Genomic DNA, 21532 nt, shown 5'->3' with positions numbered 1-21532 from the left:
TCAGTATCCACTAGGGCTCAGCACACCCAAAAATAGTGTTTAATGATGTACAAAAACAGATCCAGTTAAGGCTTTGTTGTGATTGTTACACGTTATACTGTTATATGCTATTTTTCAGAGCTATATTGAAACATATTAGCTCAATTAATATTTCTGTCTCACTTTATAGAAAATAAAATTTCACTTATCAGTGAAAAGGAAGAGGCAAAAGGCAAAAATAAGAAAGAGAAAGAGACATTTAGCATTGATCAAGACGTAAGCCTCAGAACCTCTTTTTCAGAAAGCAGTGGAGATTAGCAAGAATGGAAATGAAAAAATAAGAAAATTGAATTCTCAGTGTTGACACAGTTCCTAAAAAGTAAGATAATTAAAAGCAGCTTTTTAAAAAAAATTATTTTATTTTTGGCTGCACTGGGTCTTCATTGCTGTGCATGGGATTTCTCTGGTTGGGGTGAGCGTGGACCACTCTTCACCGTGGCGCATGGGCCTCTCATTGCGGTGACCTCTCCTGTTGCGGAGCACGGGCTCCAGGCGCACAGGCTTCAATAGTTGTGGCACGCAGGCTTAGTTGCTCCGCGGCATGTGGGATCCTCCTGGACCAGGGCTCCAACCCGTGTCCCCTGCATTGGCAGGTGGACTCCCAACCACTGCACCACCAGGGAAGCCCAAAGGCAGCTTTAAAAAATTTTTTTTTCTATTTTAATTTTTAAATTTTGGTTGCGCCTGGTCTTAGTTGCAGCAGGTGGGCTCCTTAGTTGTGGCTCTCTGGCTCCTTTAGTTGGTGGCACGTGCTCCTTAGTTGTGGCCTGTGGGCCCCTTAGTTGTGGCATGAGAACTGTTAGTTGTAGCATGCATGTGGAATCTAGTTCCTGACCAGGGATCGAACCCGTGTCCCCTGCATTGGAAGGCAGATTCTTAACCCTGTGACACCAGACAAGTCCCCTAAAGGCAGCTTTAAAAAAAATTTTTTTTTAATTGAAGTATAGTTGATTCACAATGTTGTGTTAGTTTCTGGTGTATAGCAAAGTGATTCGGTTATACATATTTTCTTTTTCATATTTTCCATTATGGTTTATTACAGGATATTGAATATAGTTCCCTGTGCTATACAGTGGGGCCCTGTTGTTTATCTGTTTTGTACATAGTAGTTTGTATCTACTAATTCCAAACTCCTAATTCATCCCTCCCCCACCCACTTCCCCCTTTGGTAACCGTAAATTTGTTAAAGGCAGCTTTAAACAAAAAGGTGGTGAATGGATTAATACCAAGACCAGCCCCTAGTCTCCCAGTAGCTCACCTGCTTCGTGCTGCCCAGCACTCGGCCCTCCCTGGGACACAGCATCTTTCCACTCTTCCTGTCCCTTCCTTCTCCCCATGCTTCCTCAGCGGGCTCTTAGTAGGAAAACAGTATGATTTAGTACCTCACGCTAACTGATCAATCACCGGTGGATAGGCTTAATCTCTCTTGCTACACCTTAGCACCAAATGCGTTATTCACTAGAAGGAATGGCCCCTCCAACTACATTCCTCCCTCTCCCAAAGAACAGGGAACTGAGAAGTCAGAGAAGTTCAGGAGAGGGCAGGGTTGGGCGGTCCAGTCTTTAGGGTTCTCCACATCCGACTCTCAACTCTGCTTTCTGCTCTGAAGCATCTTCATCACTGAGCAGAGGATGCTGTGCTGGGCCATCATTGCAGATCCAGCAACATCCCTCCTCCCTCCCCTCAGAAGGGGAGATACATATTGTTCCATAACCCTTTGCCGGCGGGAACCATTATGTTTCCCCAGGGGGAGGCAGCTGCCTGAGGTGTGGGAGGCGGGAGAGGAGCAGCAGCCATCCTTCACCTCTGGCAGGAGGGTGGACTTGGGGAAGGGGTAGCTGTTTGTCTTGCACCGGTCGGGATGTGAGGCTGCAGCTCTTCCTCGGTGCTGTTGGCTTCTTGGCTTCCTGAGATTCCCTCATTTCCCCAGCGACCTCAGGGCAGTTCCTTGACCTTCACTTTCCCAGCCTTTAGGAAGGGGAAGGTTGTGGAAGCACCTGCTCCCTCCCTGCTTTCGGTTTTCCTGATGGAACTCTGGCTGATAGGGGCACTTTGGCTGACTTGCTTGTTCTCTGCTGTCCTCAGAGTGAGTTGTTAGTTTTCCCACCAAGAATGCAAACCAGTGATGACTGTGGATGTGCTCTAAATTTGTAATAAAGCACATTCCTTGGTATTTCCTAGTCGTTTTATACACTTTTCTTGAAATCTCCGACACCCCCTCCCGGAAAGACTCAAGAAAACAAAGGAAAGCACCATCACTGTCGTTAAATCTTTTCATTTATCAAAGCTGTTATTGTTGTTATTGTATCTTGCTTCATACCAGAATTGTGACAAAGGGCAATTAGTTTTAGAGAAAGTGAAGAAAGGTAGGAAGGTTGCTTTAATTTTTCCCGGACCTGGCTGGAGGGGAAATTCACACATCCTTCCAGTTTATGAAACAGGCGTCGGATCTTTATTAAACTGGCTAGCAGAAGAAGGTCGTCCCCGTTCAGGTGTCGGAGTGCTGGAATCTCTTCAGGGTTTGGTAGCTTTTCAGGAAAGAGAGAAGGGAAGTTCAGGGTCCAGGGTGGAAATGGTGACTGCAGAAGCAGGGGGTGGGAGGAGGCGAGAGGCGACACTAATCTGGGGCTGGATTCCCTCTTGAGTCTAATTATCTATAAATAGGGGCAGTGGTGTTAATTCTAGTCTGAACAGGAATGAGTTGAGATGCTCTGGAGATTTGAGAGACTACAGCAGGCCAGACCACATAGAAATCGGATACTTTCTTTCAAATGCTTACAATGTATTTAAGTCATTTACCGGCATCTGCTGGGGGAAGCACAGAGATGCTGCAGGCACCCCGTCCCTGGGACACGCCCAGTGCGGAGAGCGTGGTGGGTGCGGGCCTAGAGGCTGGGAAGGCCCTGAGCTGGGCTTTCCAGAAGGAGCCGGGATGACTAAGGCACCTTTCCTTCTAAAGCGCGCCCCAATCTCCAGGAGGCCCTTCCACACGACCCTCCTTGCCCTCCACCCTCCCCACTTCCTTACGGCCTTGAGTGATTCAGGCTGATGCTGTCTCCTCGCAGCTGCGGGAAGGTCAAGGGTCTGTTAGGGCAGCCTCGCCTGAGGTGTTTCCCAGCTGCGGCTTCTGAGGCAGCGCAGGAGGGCTGTATAGCCTCGGCGGGGCGGGGCGGGGCTAAATGCAAGCCCACCTACTACCTCCTGCAAAGCTGAGTGACCTCTTACCTGCCAGAGATGTGAGAACTCGCAGCATCTTCCTGCATTTTTATCCCTCCCCTCTTTGGAAGGGAGGAGGGAGGGAGGGAGGGGGGAAGGAGGATGAGATGCCTGAGTAATGAGGATGGATCTCCATTTTTAGTTTTCCTTCGATCCCAAATCCCATAAAATGGCAGAAAACATTTTCAGAGAGTAAATCAATAGGAAATAGGAAAGATTTTTTTTATCTGCAGGAATAATCTTAAGGAATTCCTGAAAATCAAGAAGCAGCTGGGACCACATCCGTACAGAGATAAATGACCAGATGGAACCACTAATCCCAAACACACACATTCTGAGATCAAAGTCAACAGCAATGGGAGGAGGAGAGGCCTTGAGGTAAATATTGCCATGGTCCCCTGGCCTCCCCTTTGTGTTGAGCCGCGGTGCCCCCAGGCTGAGGCTGGAAGCCTGGCGCTGGAGCTCGCCTTCCACCCCTCAGCAGCACATGCCACTCCTCCACAGTTAGCAGAAGGACACTTCGGTAAGGAGAACATGCAGGAAAACAGGGCTTCTCAATGAGAGGCACCAGATTTACCTGTCAGAGATGCTAATATTCAGGGAAACAGACCTTAGAATATATATATACATACATATATATATGTGTGTGTGTGTGTGTGTGTGTGTGTGTGTATAGTTAATATTTTCTGAGGGATTTGGGAGAATTATTGTTGTCAAGGAAAATAGAGGATTTGGAACTTAGTTCTATGCACATAGAAAAAAAGATACGTTACTTTTAGAATAACCATTAAAATATAACATATTAAAAGATCAAGTCTGTTAAGTTGAGGAAAGCAACAAAAGTTAGATGTGTTTGCAGGGACACATCTAACTCAAAACTACATAAAAAGGTTGCAAATCAAAGGATGAAAAAAAGATGTATGAAGCCAGTGCAAACTAAAAGAAAGCAGGTGTAGCAATTTAACATCATATGAAGTAGCATTTAAGGCAAAGACCATTAAGAGGGAAACTGGGAATAATACATATTGATGACATTAAATTTTTTTGTCAAAATAGAAACAAAAACCCTCAGTGATATGCTGAGTCATGTAATGGGCACAGCTGAAAGGCAAATAAATGAGGTGGCCCAGGGGTGAAAAGTATAACTCACCATGAAGACAGTCGACACCTTTAATTTCCTAACCATAGAGCTTTAGGACAGATAAAGCAAAACCTGATAGAAATTGTAGGAAAAATGTACTAATTCAGTCATATTGGGAGACATTCATACATCTCTCAGAAATAAACCAACCATAATAAAAAGAAAAGGATATAGAGAGAAGTGTAAATAGAACATTTAGACATATACAGTTTTGTGCTAGTAAACCTTTTGGGGGGGTCAAATATACATGGAACAGTCATAAGTTATGTCATCAACCACCAAGAAAATATCAGTACATTTTGAACAGCAGGGAAAAAATACAAGCCATATTCCTTGGCCATTTAGAAGTTAACAAGAAAAAGAGAAAATTTAAGAACTCTATTTGAAAATTCAATAACTACTGAGTTGAAGAAATCAGAATACAAATCATAAACACTTTATAGGTGAAAGAAAATGGGAGCCCTACATATTAGAACCTGTGGCATATATATGTGGCCAAAGGGGCACTCAGAGTGCCAGGGTAGGGGTGGGGGTCGTGCGAGTTTACACGGGGTGGTCAGGAAAGGACTCCGAGAACAGAAACCTGAGGGAAGTGCAGCAGCTATGTGCTAAATGGGGGAGGAATATTTTAAGTTGAGTGAATAGCGAGTGCAAAAGCCCTGTGGCAGCGACATGCCTGGTATTGTCTAGCAACAGCAAAAAGGCCAGGGTGGCTGAAACAGAGTGGGTAGGAAAAGAGGACTACAGAGGGAATGTTAATAGAAGGAAGTCCAGATCACATACAATATTGCAGTTACAGGATCTTGGCTTTTACTGTGAGTAAGGTTAGAAGTCTCCAGTTTTGACTAGACTTTTGTTTTCAAAGTATCACCTCCACTATCATGGCAGAATTGACTTTGGGAAGACCGGAAGCAGGGAGACTTAGGAGGAGGCTACTGTAATAATTTAAACGAGATGGATTAGGTACATGAGGCAGATAAGGGTGGTAGTCTTGAAGGATGCCAGGAGTGATAGAGTCTGGAGATGTGTTGGCGGTAGAGTTTATAGGACTTGCAGATGAAAGATGTGGGGTTGTGAAACAGAGAGGAGGGTAGCAACCCCCAAGTTTTGGGTCTGAGCAACTGAAAGAAAGCAGTTGCCATTTCCTAAGATGGAGAAGACCCAAGGTAGAGCACGCTTTCAAATGTCATTTTGCTCTGTGAAGTTTCTAATGCCCTTTAGACACCAGATGGAGATGGAGGGTTGGAATCAGATCTGCAAGTTTAGAGTTCCTGGGAGATCCACGTGGAGATAAATGGAGGGGTCATCAGCAAGCAGATGGTATTTCAGGACAGAAAACTAATGAGATCACCTAGGGAGTGAGTATAGCTAGAGAAAAGATGAGCCCAATGACAAGCCCTGGAGCCCCTCAATATTTAGAAAAAGGCAGGGGTGAAGAAGATAGGCAAAGAAAAATGAGAAGGAGTAACCCTTGAGGTAGAAGTAAAATCAAGGGAGAGTAGGTCCTGGAAGCAAGGGAGGAAATTCTTCTAGGAGGAGGAAGTGAGCAACTGTGCCCAATGCCACTGAGAAGGCATTAGATTCAACATAAATTAACTATAGAACATATGAAATATTAGGTAGCAACAGAATAGACAAATATGCTTGGATATGTAGACATGAAAGGATCTTTAACACATGTTAAATGGAAAACAAAAACAAGTAGAACAAGCCTAATAATACAATCAGTGTAGTCTGATCCAATTTTTATTTTAAAAAGATGTATGTGAATAATTTATAAGTACATAGAAAAGAGAAGTACACACCAAATTTTCAGTGGTGATTACCTTTGGGAAGAGAATTAGAAGAAAGGATGAAGGGGGTATCTCATTTTGTTACTCTCTATATTTCTATATTATTTGAATCTTCAAATATGAGAATGTATCCACATATCACTTGGGATTTTAAAAAAATGAAAGGGTGTTCATGAGGATGATGAGAAAAGCAATCACTTTTAACATCAAATTCTTTCTTTTGCACCAACTCTCTTTTCTGATTAAAATTCATTTCGAAGGAGGGAGGTGAGGAGAAAGAGCATTTTAGACATTTTTGGTAAAAATGTATATTTACCATGAATGTAATGAACCAAAAAAAGGCTATCTTGTAAATTTCTAACCAAGGAAGAAGCTTGTTTGGAGCATGACGGCTGACTGCAGTAGCTAGACTGACTGGAAGTAGCTCAAATAGTGCTTAGCACATTGTAGACCCTTGCTCTGTGTTGGCTGAATCTGGAGTCTCCTTTTTGTTTGGTGTTTATGAAATATCCCTGCCTGTGTGGAATCCTGAAGTCGTATTTCCACTCGATTAAACGTATAGACTTTTTAGAAGCTGAAGATGTCTTTGAAGTTTGGAACAATCTCTTACTTGAATAATTGATGAAACAAGGTCCTCAGAGTTTAGAGGACTTATTCAAAGTCACATACTATATATGCTCTATATGTGACATAGATCTCTATCTATATCTTTCTCTACATGCCTATATATATTTCAGCTTTACTGAGGTATAACTGACAAACTCTATATCTCTACTGAGCTATCATTTGCTAAGTACTTAGTCAGTTCCAAGCACCATGCTAAGTACTTTGCATTCTCATTGTATCTTCACAGCAATCTGTAAGAGAGGAATCATTATCCCCATTTTGTAGAGGAGGGAACTGAAGTTCAAGTTCAGCTACTTAGCTAAGTGGCAGAGCTGAGGTTTGAAACTACGTCTCTGTAACCCGAAGTCTGTGTTCTTAACCGTTGTGCAGCATTTCTGGTCACTGAGAGTGTACTCTGGGCCATGCCCCGGGCAGGATAAAGGAATCAGTAAGACAGATTCTGTCCTGCAGGAGCTCACCTTCCAGTAGGAAAGACAGCCATGAAGGCGAGTAAGGCACATGGTTCAGCAAGTGCATGGACAGAGGTGAGTACACGGACAACCCAGAGAAGGACATTTTCGACCCTGATTGGACAAAGGGCTAGGAGCTCTGGGAAGTGTTTCCAAGGAGATGGGGCTTGTGCTGGGTCTTGAACGTGGTCAGAACCCAGGTCTCCTGACTCAGCCAGGCACTTTCTGCTAGAGCACAGAGAAAAGCAAACCCAATACAAAATCCCAAAACCAAACCCCCAAAGCTGCACTACCTCAGTCAGAGAGTAAACACTCAGTAAATGTTATTTGGAATCAAGTCTGAACTAAAAGGAATTTCTGAGGAAGAAAAAACAGTAAGGTTGCCTCAATCCATATGAAACTTTCACTATATGTTTTTTCATTGAACTCCAAAATTCACAGTAGTGCACAGTGGATTACACACAAGTATAATCTATCAGTAAGAACATTAACAAACATTGCTTTACTCTTATTATTCTAAATGCTTTCAACTGTTTATAAAAATGTACCTACCTTCACTTTGGTTCCGACACTGATTCTTGCCTGTTGGCCCATTGCTAAAAAAGTGATTGAAATCTTGTCTTGTTCTAAAATGCGGATTCCAACATAACGGTTCAAAGCCAGAAAGACAGGTTTAAATGAAACGAAGGGTGAGGAAGTGACGGAACTTGACCAATTCCAAGCCCTTACTCTGTTGCCAGCTTGATCTGAACATTGACCGCCTAAGATATTGATGTATACCCTGGGCAGAAAGGAAATTAAAAATCATAAACAGTTACATTATAATTCAACCTTGAATTAGCCTGCTCACTTGCTAACCAAAGGGAATAGCAGTTTATACTAGCCAATAGCATATGAATAGTGGAAAACCTCAGGTAATCTTAGGAGCAATAATACTGTGACCGACTTCTATACTAATTTGAAGTACTGGGTATGGTTTAAGATGTAGTAATAAACCAAAATGGGTCCAAAGGCTGGAACCGGGATGGTAAAGGGATCTGGAAAATGATGTGCTGGGGAGGATGAAGAGGGAGCACAGAAGGTTTAGTTTGGATAAGAAGAAATACAGGAGAGCAGGCTCTACATGGAAGAGGGGAGAAGACTCGTACTTAGATTTTCCCTGTGTCAAAATGAAGATCAGTGAGTGTAAGTTCTGGGAAAGGCCAAATTGGCCTTAGTACAGAGACCTGTTTCCTAACAGTGCCCAGCAACTGGGGGCCAGGAGTCCTTCTAGGAGACCTCTCATCAGGGCCAGTGTGGGCAGGAGAGGCTCAGGGATCATCTCTGAGATCACTGTAGTTTAGAAGAGTTTGGTAATGGAGCAGAAGGGGGAACTGAGGCCAGCAGGGCCTCCCCAATCTCTTAGAGTTGTTAATGCCACATTTTACCACATTACCTACAGATGTAGCCCTGCACAATCTGAGATCTAGTGGCACTAGTGACTGCCATCCTACTCTATGAGCTTCTTTGCATACCCTCTCACTTTCTTCCATCTGGGGTCACCATCTCTTTCTCGAGGAGAGAGGATAGGTAGAGTTCTGGGTACTTAGCTGGCTTAATTTGATAATAAATTATTTTTTTTTAAACAGATGAATTGGCCAGGAGGGCTCCCTAGAGTAAAATAACTCACATAGTATTTTCCCAGCTTTGATGAGTGGCAGTAATCTGATAACAAAAGTACAACTGAGAAATTGAGGTGATTATCTTTGTATCTGGGAGGAGGGAGATTTAGTTTTATCTTGGTACGTGGGTGAAAATAACATTTGGCTAAAATTATCTAGATAAATTGTTTATTTAATAAACTTTCTTTGAGTCTATGCCATGTACAGATAAATGTTATGTAGTGGCAAAGGTGCAGGGTGTGCCTTCAAGGGACTTCAGTCCCACAGGGGAGGTGGGCTTGCTACACAAGAAGCAGCGAGAGGGGCTATGAGAGTGTCAAGGAGTCATGTCAGTGGGCCCAGGAGTTCAGTCGGTGGCTGGGAGGTCTTTACTGGTAAAGGGAGAAGTCCTAGAAGCCAGTGAATATCTGGTGACAGTTGACATAGTGCCCCACCAGATGTGATGCAGAGCTGCTACTGAACCCTGAAGGATAAGGAGAAAGTCTCCAATAGACTTGGAGGTAATGGATTGACTACTGCTTTGAACTAAAAGTACAAATACCTCCCTGTGTCCTAACTTTCTCAAGTACTGGCAGAGTGTTCAAATTTCTGTCAATTATTGGCAGAGTGTCTCAAGATAAGATTGTTATACCTGTAAATAAGTTAAAGGGAGAGAATATCTCTTTCTGAAAAGCTTCAAAAGATTAAATTGTATTTGAAGTTAGAACCCAAATTTCACTTTCTCAGACTAAATGAAATAATATGAAATCACAGAGTGTGTAAGTTAGTAGATCGAAGGCCTTAGGACCTTCATTTCTCTAGAGATTTTGTTTGTATATTATTGTTGGTTGTGGCTATGGGAAGCCTACTTGTTAGGGATATATCTCAAACAGTAACAACACAGTATGGCAGCTGTCCATTGCGAATTATTTCCATAGATGAAGCCAGGATAACATTATCAGGGCATAGCATCTAGAGAGACTGCCTGGGTTCATATCTCAGATCCCTAGGATGGCCATACAATTTATTTAGAGATGTTTTTCTAATATTAAAATTGTATAGTTTATATTTTCTTTCTGTTTATAGAAAAAATATGATGAGCTTTGTTTTATGTAGTTGCCTGGGATTTTTCCACTAAGCAGCATATGGAATGACATAAATCAAAAATTTATCTGAGTTGAACATTACTATCTAAAGACCACTAATATAAATAAATCTTCTTAAAGCTATTTTTGTCCTTCTAGTTATAAGATGAATAAGATCTGGGGATCTAATGTATAGCATAGTGATTATAGTTAACACTGTATTATAAACTTGAAAGTTGCTAAGAGAGTATATCTTAAATGTTCTCAACACAAAAAAGAAATGGTAATTATGTGACATGTTGCCTGTGTTAGCTAATGCTATAGAGGTAATCATTTTGCACCATATAAGTGTATCAAATCGACACGCTGTACACTTTTAACTTACACAGTATATGTCAATTATATCTCAATAAAGTCGAAAAAATAAAAGGAAAAATAAAATTTCACAAAACCTGAGAAACAAAATGACAGCAGGAGGAACCTAGAAGCCTACCAGACATTTCCGTTGGGATGATAGCAGGAACTTCGACCCGAAGAATCTAGCACTGCCAGGATTGCAGGGTTAGTGGGCATGTCTTCTTGGACTATGCAAGTGAAGCCATTTATCTCATTGGGCACTCGGATGATGGCTAGGTTTCCAGATGGGTAGCTGAGATCAGATAAGGTCATTTGAGTTATGCTAATGGTCTTTATACTGGGAATAAATTCAATTTATAAGAGAGCCCTTTGAAACTATAAAGCATTCTGAAAATGGGAGGGTTATTACAAAATAATTTCATGCTTTTTATGTGGATCAAAATATATTTATGAGACACAAAAATCCTCAACAAAAATACCAGCAAATGGAATCTAGCAACATATTAAAAGGATTGTGTACCACAACAAAGTGGAGTTTATCCCGGGATGCAAGGTTGGTTTACCATCTAAAAATAAATTAATGAAACATACTATATTGATAGAATAAAGAGCAAAAAAAAGATGATCATCTCAATAGATGCAGAAAAAGCATCTGACAAAATCCAATACCTTTCATGATAAATGATTCAATGAACTAGGAATAGAAGGGAGCCTCCTCAACCTGATAAAGAATGTCTAACAAAACCCCAGAGCTAACATCATACTTAATGATGAAAGACTAGGTGTTTTCCCCCTAAGATCAGGAACTAAACAAAAATGTTCACTCTTTCCACTGCTGTTCAACCTCACGCTGGAGGTTCCAGTCAGGAAAATTTTGTGAAAGAAAAAGAAATGAAGACATTCAGACTGGAAATGGAAGAAGTAAAACTGTCTCTATTTGCAGATAACATGCTCTTGTATATAGAAAATCCTAAGGAATCCACAAAATAATGTTAGAACTAACAAAAGAGTTCAGTAGGGTTGTAGGCTAAAAGATCAATGTATAAAAATAAGTTGTATTTCTATACACTAGCAGTGAACATTTTGAAAATGAAATTAAAATAATTCCACTTAACAATAGCATCAAAAAGTATAAAATATACTGAGGATAATTCACTAACTGTTAATATTCAGTCCTATCTCAGCTGATCGGAAGTCCAGAGATGAAGTAAACACAAAATTGATTCTGAATCATTTTGAAAATCAGCCATAGCCTTCAAAGGAGTGAAAACGAATTAAAGCCAGGGCAGGAAATGATAACTAATGATACAAGCTGGGGAAGTTATTTAAAATTTTTTGATATAATTAAAACAAAAAACCTACACTCTTTCTCAAAGGGCCTAGGGAACTAAAACTTCATTACACTTCTATGCCATGAAAGCCATTTTTATGGTTTCTTACTGGGGTTTGACTAAACATTTAGGCAACTGTGACTAAAAATGACTTTCTCCTACAAAATGAGGCCCTTAGTTCGCCAAAAAGTCCTTCTCGTTTCATAGTTTTGTTTTACTTTCCTTGAGATATTAAATGGCCTTTGCGTCAAAATAGCAAATGGTCTGATCATCAGGCAGAAGTTCAAGTGATCAATAACTTGAACACTCAATAACTGAGTGTTGCATAAAATGGATACTGAATTTTTGTATTAAAAAATAACATGCTGCTCATGGATGTGTAAACTGGTACACATTTTCTGGGGGGCAAAATCTATTAAACCTTTAAAATGTCCATAATTTCTTACCCAGAATTTCTATCCCTAGGTATTTAATTCAAGGAAGTAAGTGATAAGTGTGCAGCGAAGGATGCACAAAGCTGTTCATGTAGCTGTTGTATAAAACAGCCCAAAATTGTGAAACCACCTTTGATTAGTGATAGGGGATAGATGAAAGGAATTACAGTACATCACTGTGATGGAATGCCATGTGCTTATGAAGATGGTGTTGTTATCTCTATATTTATTGCATATTATATACTCATAACATTTATGAGTATTGTATATTATGTAAAGGGCGCAAGTTACAAAATATGAATAACTAGTTGAATTAATTTTTAAAGAATCATATAATTACTCATAGGAAAAAAGTAAGGCAAGATGTATAAAAAGATGTTAACAGCTTTGCTCTGGGTGGTAGGATTTGATAATAACTATTTTTTTCTTCATATTTTTCAATCTGTTTTTTCTTTATCTTTCTTTTTGTGAAGAAATAAAGCTAACGAAAATAAGTTGTTGAAAGAAAGGATACAATATTTGTGTTGTCCCGTCTGGAAATGAAGTCAGAAATTTGCTCCCATGTTTGTAGTGCTTTTCAAAGAGCTCATTTGTCATGATCTATACACCGTAGAAAACAAAAGCACAGTTACATGATGACAACAGACATCCTTTGCTTGCTAGACACTCACACAAACCATTTCTTAACTTAAATTTTTGATCCTAAATCAGCAACAGGGAACAATCCTTAGGAATCATTAAAGATTGTCCCTAACCCCTGCAGATAACCTGATTAAACCTTTCTGGCAGGAATCTGACATTACTTATCTGTTTGAAGAGTGTTTTTTGTTTTTTGTCTTTTTTAAGAAATTAAAAACAATTTTTATTCAATAGAACAAGATAGAAGAGAGTGCTCAGGCTTCAGTCAGAATTATATTTTAAGTAATCGTCATCATCATAACAGCAAACACTTAAAAAGAACTTATATGGTAGGTATTTTTTTTAATTGAAGTATAGTTGATGTGCAATGTTATATAAGTTGCAGGCGAACAACATAGTGATTCACAATTTTTAAAGGTTATACTTCATTTATAGTTATTATAAAATATTGGCTATATTCTCTGTGCTGTACAATATATACTTGTAGCTTATCTATTTTATACATAGCAGTTTGTACCTCTTAACCCCCTACCCCTATCTTGCCCCTCCCCACTTCCCTCTCCCCACTAGAAAATACTAGTTTGTTCTCCATGTCTGTGGGTCTGTTTTCTTTTTTGTTATATTCATTAGTTTGTTTTCTTTTAGATTCTACATATAAATGATATAATGCAGTATTTGTCTTTCTCTGACTTATTTCACTTAGCCAAATACCCTCCATCCATGTTGTTGCAAATGGCAAAATTTCATTCTTTTTTATGGCTGAGTAGTATTCCCATATATATATGTGTGTATGTGTGTTTTATATATATATATATATATATAAAAAACACACACACACCCCACATCTTCTTTATCTATCTGTTGATGGACACTTAGGTTGCTTCCATATCTTGGCTACTGTAAAAAATGCTGCTATGAACATTGGAGTGTGTGTATCTTTTCGAATTAGTGTTTTCATTTTTTTTCAGTTATACACCCAAGAGTGGAATTGCTGGGTCATACAGTAGTACTATTTTTAGTTTTTTAGGAACCTCCATACTGTTTTCTACAGTGGCTACACCAATGTACATTCCCACTAACGGTGCACAAGGGTTCCCTTTTCTCCACATCCTTGTCAACATTTGTTATTTGTGTTCTTTTGGATGACAGCCATTCTGACAGGTGTGAGGTGATATCTCATTGTGGTTTTAATTTGCATTTCCCTGATGATTAATGATGTTGGCCATCTGTATGTCTTCTTTAAAAGAATGCCTATTCAGGTCTTATGCCAATTTTTCAATCAGGTTTATTTTTTATTTATTTACTTTTACTTTATATGCATATTGTTATAAAAACAAAAGAAGATTAAAAAAAAAAACCCAGCCCTAGCACAGTGGAGATATTCTGTGTCCTGGTTGTAGTGGTGATTACATAACTGTCAAAATTAATGGAGCTGCACATATAAGAAGGTGAGTTTTACAATAAATTATACTTCAATAAACTGACTTTACACTCCAGTGTAAGCTGCAGCATCTGGTGTCTTTTCAAGGTTGCTCTTGAAGTTCATTTGAGAAAAACACTAGTGGAATATGGGAAGATGAAGAAAGAAATACAAAAGATATTCCTTGTTGTACCTGTAAGCTTAACTATTTTACTTTCTATGTAATACTCAATAGGGGAATGAATTTGTAGCCAACAATATTTTATTTTTTATAGACATGTCTTTTTAAAAAAATTAACTTATTTTGGCTGCATTGGGTCTTCATTGCTGCGGGCGGGCTTTCTCTAGTTGCGGCGAGCGGGGGTTACTCTTTGTTGCAGTGCGCGGGCTTCTCATTGCAGTGGCTTCTCTTGTTGCGGAGCACGGGCTCTAGGCACGTGGGCTTCAGTAGTTGTGGCTCGCGGACTCTAGAGCGCAGGTTTAGTAGTTGTGGCGCACAGGCTTAGTTGCTCCGTGGCATGTGGGATCTTCCCGGACCAGGGCTTGAACCCGTGTCCCCAGCATTGGCAGGCGGATTCTTAACCAGTGTGCCACCAGGGAAGCCCCCAACAATGTTTTAAAATGAACTAAAGCTTCAGTTGAATTCTGTTTCTTCCTAATCTTGAATTGTAATAAAATGCATACAAGAATTCCTAGGGCTAAACAACGAAACAATCTAAATTTTCATGTAAATGTTGCCATTTATTTTGAAAGATAATACACTTTTCACTTTTATGAAATATAAAATAGATTCAGATAAGCACTAAAATATGCTATTTTGTTAATGAGCAATTATAATGTGAACACCCATGTTATCACCATCTGGGTCAAGATATAGAACAATGCTGATACTCTGGAAGTTCCCTCTGTGCTACCCCAAAGTCAGTGTTCTGTAATCTCTAAACAATATAGTTTAACTTTTCCCATTTTGAATTTTACATAAATGGAATCGAACATTATGAATTTTTAATACTTTGTTTCTTTTAGTCAACATTATGTTTGTAAGATTCATACACGTCCCAGTGTGTAGTTGTAGTCCAATTACTTCCATTTGTGTGTAGGATTGTATTGTATGACTTCATCATTATTTACTTATCCATTCTATTGTTAATGGATATCTCAGTTGTTCCCAGTTTTTGGCTTATAAACAATGATACTCTGAACCGTCTTTTGCATGTATGCTGGTACCCAGTTACTCTCAGATCTTATACCCAGAGGTAGAATTGCTGAACCCCAAGATATGCCTGTCTCCCACTTCACAAGGTACTGCCAAAATGATTTTCAAGTTGTACCAATTTGCATTCACACTAGAGGCAAATAATAGGGACTGTTACTCTATATCCTTTCCAACACTCAGTAGTATCAGACTTCACAATTTTTTTTTTTGCCAATATTATACGTATGTACTGATCTCTAATTGTGGTTTCAATTTTCCTCTCCCAGGTTACTAATGAGGTTGAACACCTTTTCATATGTTTATTGATTATTTGAATTTTCTCCTTGGAGAAGTGGTCAAGTTTTTTAAGTTCATTTTTCTATTAGGTAGACTTTTTTTTCATGTGGATTTATAGAAGTTCTTTATACATTTAGGATAAAAGCCCTTTGTATATCCTATGTGCTGCAAAATATCTCCCTTGGCTTGTCTTCCAAATTTTAATTTTTTAAAATATTTTATTTATTTATTTGGTTGCACCAGGTCTTAGTTGCAGCAGGTGGGCTCCTTAGTTCTGGCTCACCTGCTCCTTAGTTGCAGCTCACTGGCTCCTTAGTTGTGGCATGCAAACTCTTAGTTGTGGTGTGCATGTGGGATCTAGTTCCCTGACCTGGGATCGAATCCAGGCCCCGTGCATTGGGAGCGCAGAGTCTTAACCACTGCGCCACCAGGGAAGTCCCCCAAATTTTAAGTTTAATTTATCAACTACTTTATGGATACTGCTTTTTTAAAATTGGTTAGTAAATCTTTCCCTAACCTTAAGTAATAAAGCTAGTCTCCTGTTAAAAAAAAATCATTGTAGTTTTGCATTTCACATTTAGGTCTTTAATCCACTGGAACTGATTTTTATATGATGTGAGGTATGATTCCAATTTCATTAAAAAATATGGATATCCAATTGTCCCAACAGTATGTATTGGAAAGATTTTCCTTTCTCCATTACTGTGCAGTGCCACTGCTGGCATAGATCACAAGTCTGTGTGTGCATAAATCCGATTCTGAACTATTCTGTATCATAGATTTATTTGTTTATCCTGCCCCAACACTACACTGTCTTAATTACTATATTTTGTAATAGATCTCAGTATCTGATAGAGCGTGTTCCCCTCCCTCCCAGGCTTCTTCTTCAAGAAAGTCTTGGCTCTTCTAGGTTCTTTATATTTCCATGTAAATCTTAGCATCAACTTGTCAAGACCTTCCTTCCCCCTGCACACGCAAATATACAACCTTGTTAGAATTTGAATTACAGTTGCATTGGATCTATAGATCAATTTGGGAAGAATGTCATATTAAAATACTCTTCCAATCCATGAATATTAGGTCAAATTTGTTAAATGGGTTGTTCAAATATTCTATCGTACTACTGCTTTTTTTTTTTTTTTTTTTTGGTCTAATAGTCCTCTCAATTATTGAGAGAAGCAGGCTAAAGTATCCCATTATGATTATGGATTAAATTTTTTCCCGTTTTACTTCCGTAAAATTTTGCTTTATATTTTTTGAGGCTATGTTAATAGGGGAAACATATTTTGTAACATTATACCTTCCTGGTGGATTAAAACTTCTGTCACTGTGAAGTGGTCCTCTATCTCACTGATGTTCTTTAATATTTTCATGATACGTCATTTTTGTTTATTTATATTTAATCTTTTTGTATCCTTTTATTTTATTTTTTATTTATTTTATTTCACTTTTGGCTGTGTTGGGTCTTTGTTGCTGCTCACAGGCTTTCTCTAGTTGCAGCGAGCGGGGGCTACTCTTCGTTGCGGTGTGTGGGCTTCTCATTGCAGCGGCTTCTCTTGTGGAGCACGGGCTTTAGGCGCACAGGCTTCAGTAGTTGCAGCACACGGGTTCAGTAGTTGTGCCTCATGGGCTCTAGAGTGCAGGCTCAGTAATTGTGGTGCATGGGCTTAGTTGCTCCACGGCATGTGGGATCTTCCCAGACCAGGGATCAAACCTGTGTTCCCTGTGCTGGCAGGTGGATTCTCAACCACTGCGCCACCAGGGAAGCCCCTATCCTTATATTTTAGATATAGTCTCTTGTAATCAGTATATGGTTGGAATTTTTCCTTAAAAAAGTTGTCAGGCAGTCTTTGTTTATTAACTGAAGCATTTACTCTATTTACATATAACTACTGACATTCCTTGACGTGTTCTGTTTGTCCTCTGTTATGTGTTTTTCTTTTCCCTTATCCTTTCTTATCTTTTGGGGGGCATTTAAAGTGAATTATTCTAATTTTTTTGCTCTGCCTCTGATAGCTTGGAAGTTATACTCTCTACTTGTTATTTTTCTGGCTACCCCAGAAATTTCAGCAAGCAAAGTTAATTTATCAAAGTCTGAGTTTAAACTATGTTTGCCCTTCTCCCAAACCAAGGACTTTTATAACACTATAATTGCATTTAGCTTTCTTGCCAAATCATGTACTATTTTTTCAAGTATTTTTACTCTATACCGTTTCTTGAAAGTCCTTGAGCCATTATTATTATTATTGTTTTATCAGTCAACTTTTAGTTTTATACATATATCCCATGAACAGTTTTCTTTGCTCTTCATCTTTCTTGAATCTCATACTATCCAACTACACAAAGTACATTCTTTAGAATTCCTTTTAGTCAGAGGCTACTAGTGACAAACTCTGTTTTGCCAGACCATGTCTTTTGGGGGCATATTTTAATGAAAGATATTTTAACTGGGTATAGGCTTCTAGACTGACTGACATTTTCTTTCAGCACACAGAAGACATTATACTGGCTTCCATTGTTGCTGTTGGGAGGTTATCTGATTTCTAACTGTTCTCTTTTAAATGTAAACAGACTTCTTTTTCTCTGCTAATCTTTAGATTTTCTTTTTGTCTTTGTGCAGTTTCACTGTACTGTGTCTAGGATTTATTTTTATTTTACTTTATTTTATTTTTTTAATTCATCCTGCTTGGGATTCTTAAATCTGTGAATAGGTCTCTTTTATCAGTTTTGGAAAATTATCATCCATTCTCTCTTCAAATACTGCCTCTGCCTGATTATCTTTTTCCTCTCCTTCTGGGATTCTGAACAAATACATTTTAGACCCTTCATTCTATTTTCATATTATACACACTTTTCTGTATTCCTTACCTTTTTTTGCCCCCATGTAAATTTTGATAGTTTTCTTTTAACCTTTCTTTCAGGTCATTAGTTCTTTCTTTAGTTGGGTCTGACCTGCATTTAACTCTCATCTTTTAAGTTTTTAATTTCAGTTTTTGTATTTTTCATTTCTAAAGTTCATTTTTTTCTTTTCAATTGTATGTCCCTTTATAGTTTTCTGTTCCCTCCATATATCTTCAAGCTGATCTTTTGTTTTCATAAACATAGTTAGATTACTTCAGTGTTCGAAGTCTTTGTAGATCTTCTCTTATTGATACTAATCCTCTGAGTTTTCATTTGTGGTGTTGAGTTTCCTTGTGTTCTTAATTATTTTTCACTGTGTGCTGGTAATTGAACTTGAAAGATAATTTGTAGGAGTGATTTCAGGGCTAGATAAGCGACCTTCCTTCAGACAGGATTTGGATTTGATTCTGTCAGAACCTCAGTTCACCGCCATGCCTTAAATTCTGTATCACCCAGGAGAAACAAAACTGGTCTCAGGAGTTTAATTTCTAGGGCTCTATTCTGGGGAACTATATTTAGTATAGTGTAAATTTATACACAAAGATATTGAAAGCAATGGTTAAACTATATGAAAAGGCACATAGATATTAAAATGATGTTAATGTAAGCTATGTAATATCATGGAAAAATTGTTGATAATTAAGTTAAAAGGATAAAAATTACATGTGTAATATAATTACAAGTGTTTTAACAGAAACCTGTGCTTAAAAACTGTAGAACAGTGCTGTCTAATAGAACTTGTAGTGACCATAAAAGTTTTCTATATCTGCCCTGCAATATGGTTGCCTTTAGTCACACACAGCTATTTAACACTTGAAATGTGGCTAGCATGACTGAAGAATTACATTTTATTTACTTATTTAATTTAAATTATTTTAAATGAGTTATTTAATTTTAATTATTTTAAATTTGGATAGCCATGTGGAGTATTTGTTACCATATTGGGCAGTGCAGATCTAGATAATATTGAAATATTAATAATGATTTGGGGGATGTGGGTGAGACTTCTGATGATTTTCTCCCATTCTTTTTAGTTTTCTAAAGAGTTCCAAATGTTCCTTACTATACACTGATCACATTTTAAAGTAAAAAAGCTTTAACCAAAATACCCCCTCATAAAACATATGTAAAGCATTGTTATAAAGTCTAGTATAAGTTCAAAGGCCAAGTCCGTACCAATTCTTTTTGACAAATAGTTAAATGTGTCATGTAGCCACGCTGCCATATTCATCATGACAGCTTTTATAATTTTAGGTAAAACTGATTTTTAAAGAGTAGCAAATAAAAAAAAATTACAAGCTAATTACCTTTCCACATGCTATCCTAGAATCACAACAAACAATGGATATATTTCTTTCGTCTAGTTGATAATCAGTTAGTTCTTCCTTAGCTGACTCTACTTCTGGAATATCCATGGAAAGTTGATAAGAAATTGTTTTAAACTGCTTTGCATCTAATGGGAAAAGAATCACATGAAATACATATACGATGTTTAAAACTTTCCAAAACCTCTCTTCTAAAATGAAATTGCAAACTCTGTTACGGATGCATTGATTCATTGGACATTTTTTTAATGGAAGAAAAATGAGGACCTCCTTCTTTTGTTTAAAAAAACGAGAAATTCTCATTTGGTTGAAAGAAAAATGATGATTTTCATTACGTGGAATTTTCTGGCCTTAGGTTTAGTAGAAAACAGTTGAATACCAAGGAATTTTATACTAGGGGTTTCGTTGAAAAAAAAAATCTTCTCTAAGTATCTTTTCAATGGCTCTGAGTCACAGAGGAGGAGCCTGATGCTCAGAAATATTAAATAATTTATCCCCAATTGGGCAGCCTATGAGGAGAAAAGCAAGGACATAAATCCAGAACTTCTGATTCTAAAATCGGTGCCCCTTCAGTCGTACCAGTACTACAGCTATACTGGCCAGCTGACCGATGGGGCCTGCCTATAAGAAAGGAATCTGATTTGTTTTTGACAGATTTTCCATATCCTAGCTTGAAACAAAATGGAATGTATGTTTGATAAAATGAGAGACAATGAACTCAAAAGCTCTTTCTAGCTATCTGTAAAGTGCTCTATAGATGTTGCTAATTTATTTCAGTCAATAACAACAGTGAGCTGAAGACTAAAAGCTTCAAAAGCCAGATGACGGAAAAGCGGGATTTTCTGAGCCATTTTGACTGATGTATTGACCAAGATGAAAAATTTAAATGTTATTTTTAGAATATGTCAATTTTTGCTCTTGGTCAAACATGTGAGCTTTCTGATCTATAACATCAGTGTTAAGGAACTTACCTTCTTCAGAGAAAGGAGTCTGTTCTTTTGTAAACATTGCATAGTGTTGGGCCATTCGTCGCTCCAGTTTTCTACAAAATCAAAAGATGATGCATAAGTCTGAAATATGTTGGAAGTTTAAAACAGTATACTATAAATTTTTACTGTTTAAACGCTATTCCTTGTTATTTTTATCTGTTACTACTTGTGAATCAAGTCATTTAATCAGTGTGCGTGTGTTTCTACTATATTTAGTGGACAGATTTCTCCAATATAGGAATTCCGAATTGCCCTGAGAATTTGGGATTGGCAAATTTCTACTCTAAGTCAGTGAGTTCACTGAGTTTCTGAAATCTTCTGACTCTTACAGTGTCCACCAGGAATTGCAATAGGTTTGCTTTGGCCAATTTTTGTTTCTTCACTGGGAATGCATCTTCAAAATTATCTATTTTGAGAAAATGAGGTTCATTTTACAAAAAACTAACTAAGTGGGCCTATCTGAGTTTCAATATCAAAGGCTCACTGTTACCTCCGCAAAGCTTTTTCCTTTGCTTTGAGTCTGTCGACTTCACTGCCGTGGGCGGCATGAGGGTCAATACAGATTAATTCAGCTTTAGAGCTTTGGATTTTTTGTTTTCCCTCATAGATGTAGTCAATCAGGTTTTGGAAATAACTACAACAGGAGGTCTGAAA

General features: G+C 38.4%; 1 protein-coding gene across 1 annotated transcript in view; it reads right to left on the bottom strand.

Moving 5' to 3' along the window:
- Positions 1-2303: 2303 nt before the first annotated feature.
- ERICH6 (glutamate rich 6) overlaps positions 2304-21532 on the bottom strand; it is a gene marked incomplete at both ends in the record, with an annotated part of 33092 nt that continues 13863 nt past the window's right edge. Inside the window, 7 exons of the mRNA XM_082654648.1 lie at positions 2304-2567; positions 7818-8046; positions 10484-10639; positions 12627-12712; positions 19872-20017; positions 20861-20931; positions 21369-21526. Coding sequence (XP_082510774.1) covers positions 2304-2567; positions 7818-8046; positions 10484-10639; positions 12627-12712; positions 19872-20017; positions 20861-20931; positions 21369-21526 — 1110 coding nt within the window. The remainder of the gene's footprint in view (positions 2568-7817; positions 8047-10483; positions 10640-12626; positions 12713-19871; positions 20018-20860; positions 20932-21368; positions 21527-21532) is intronic.

The sequence above is a fragment of the Grampus griseus genome (assembly GCF_964374135.1).
Source record: "Grampus griseus genome assembly, chromosome: 5".
NCBI classification, from domain to species: Eukaryota; Metazoa; Chordata; class Mammalia; order Artiodactyla; family Delphinidae; genus Grampus; species Grampus griseus.
Note: the sequence above shows the minus strand (reverse complement) of the source record. Positions and strands in the feature narration are given on the sequence as shown.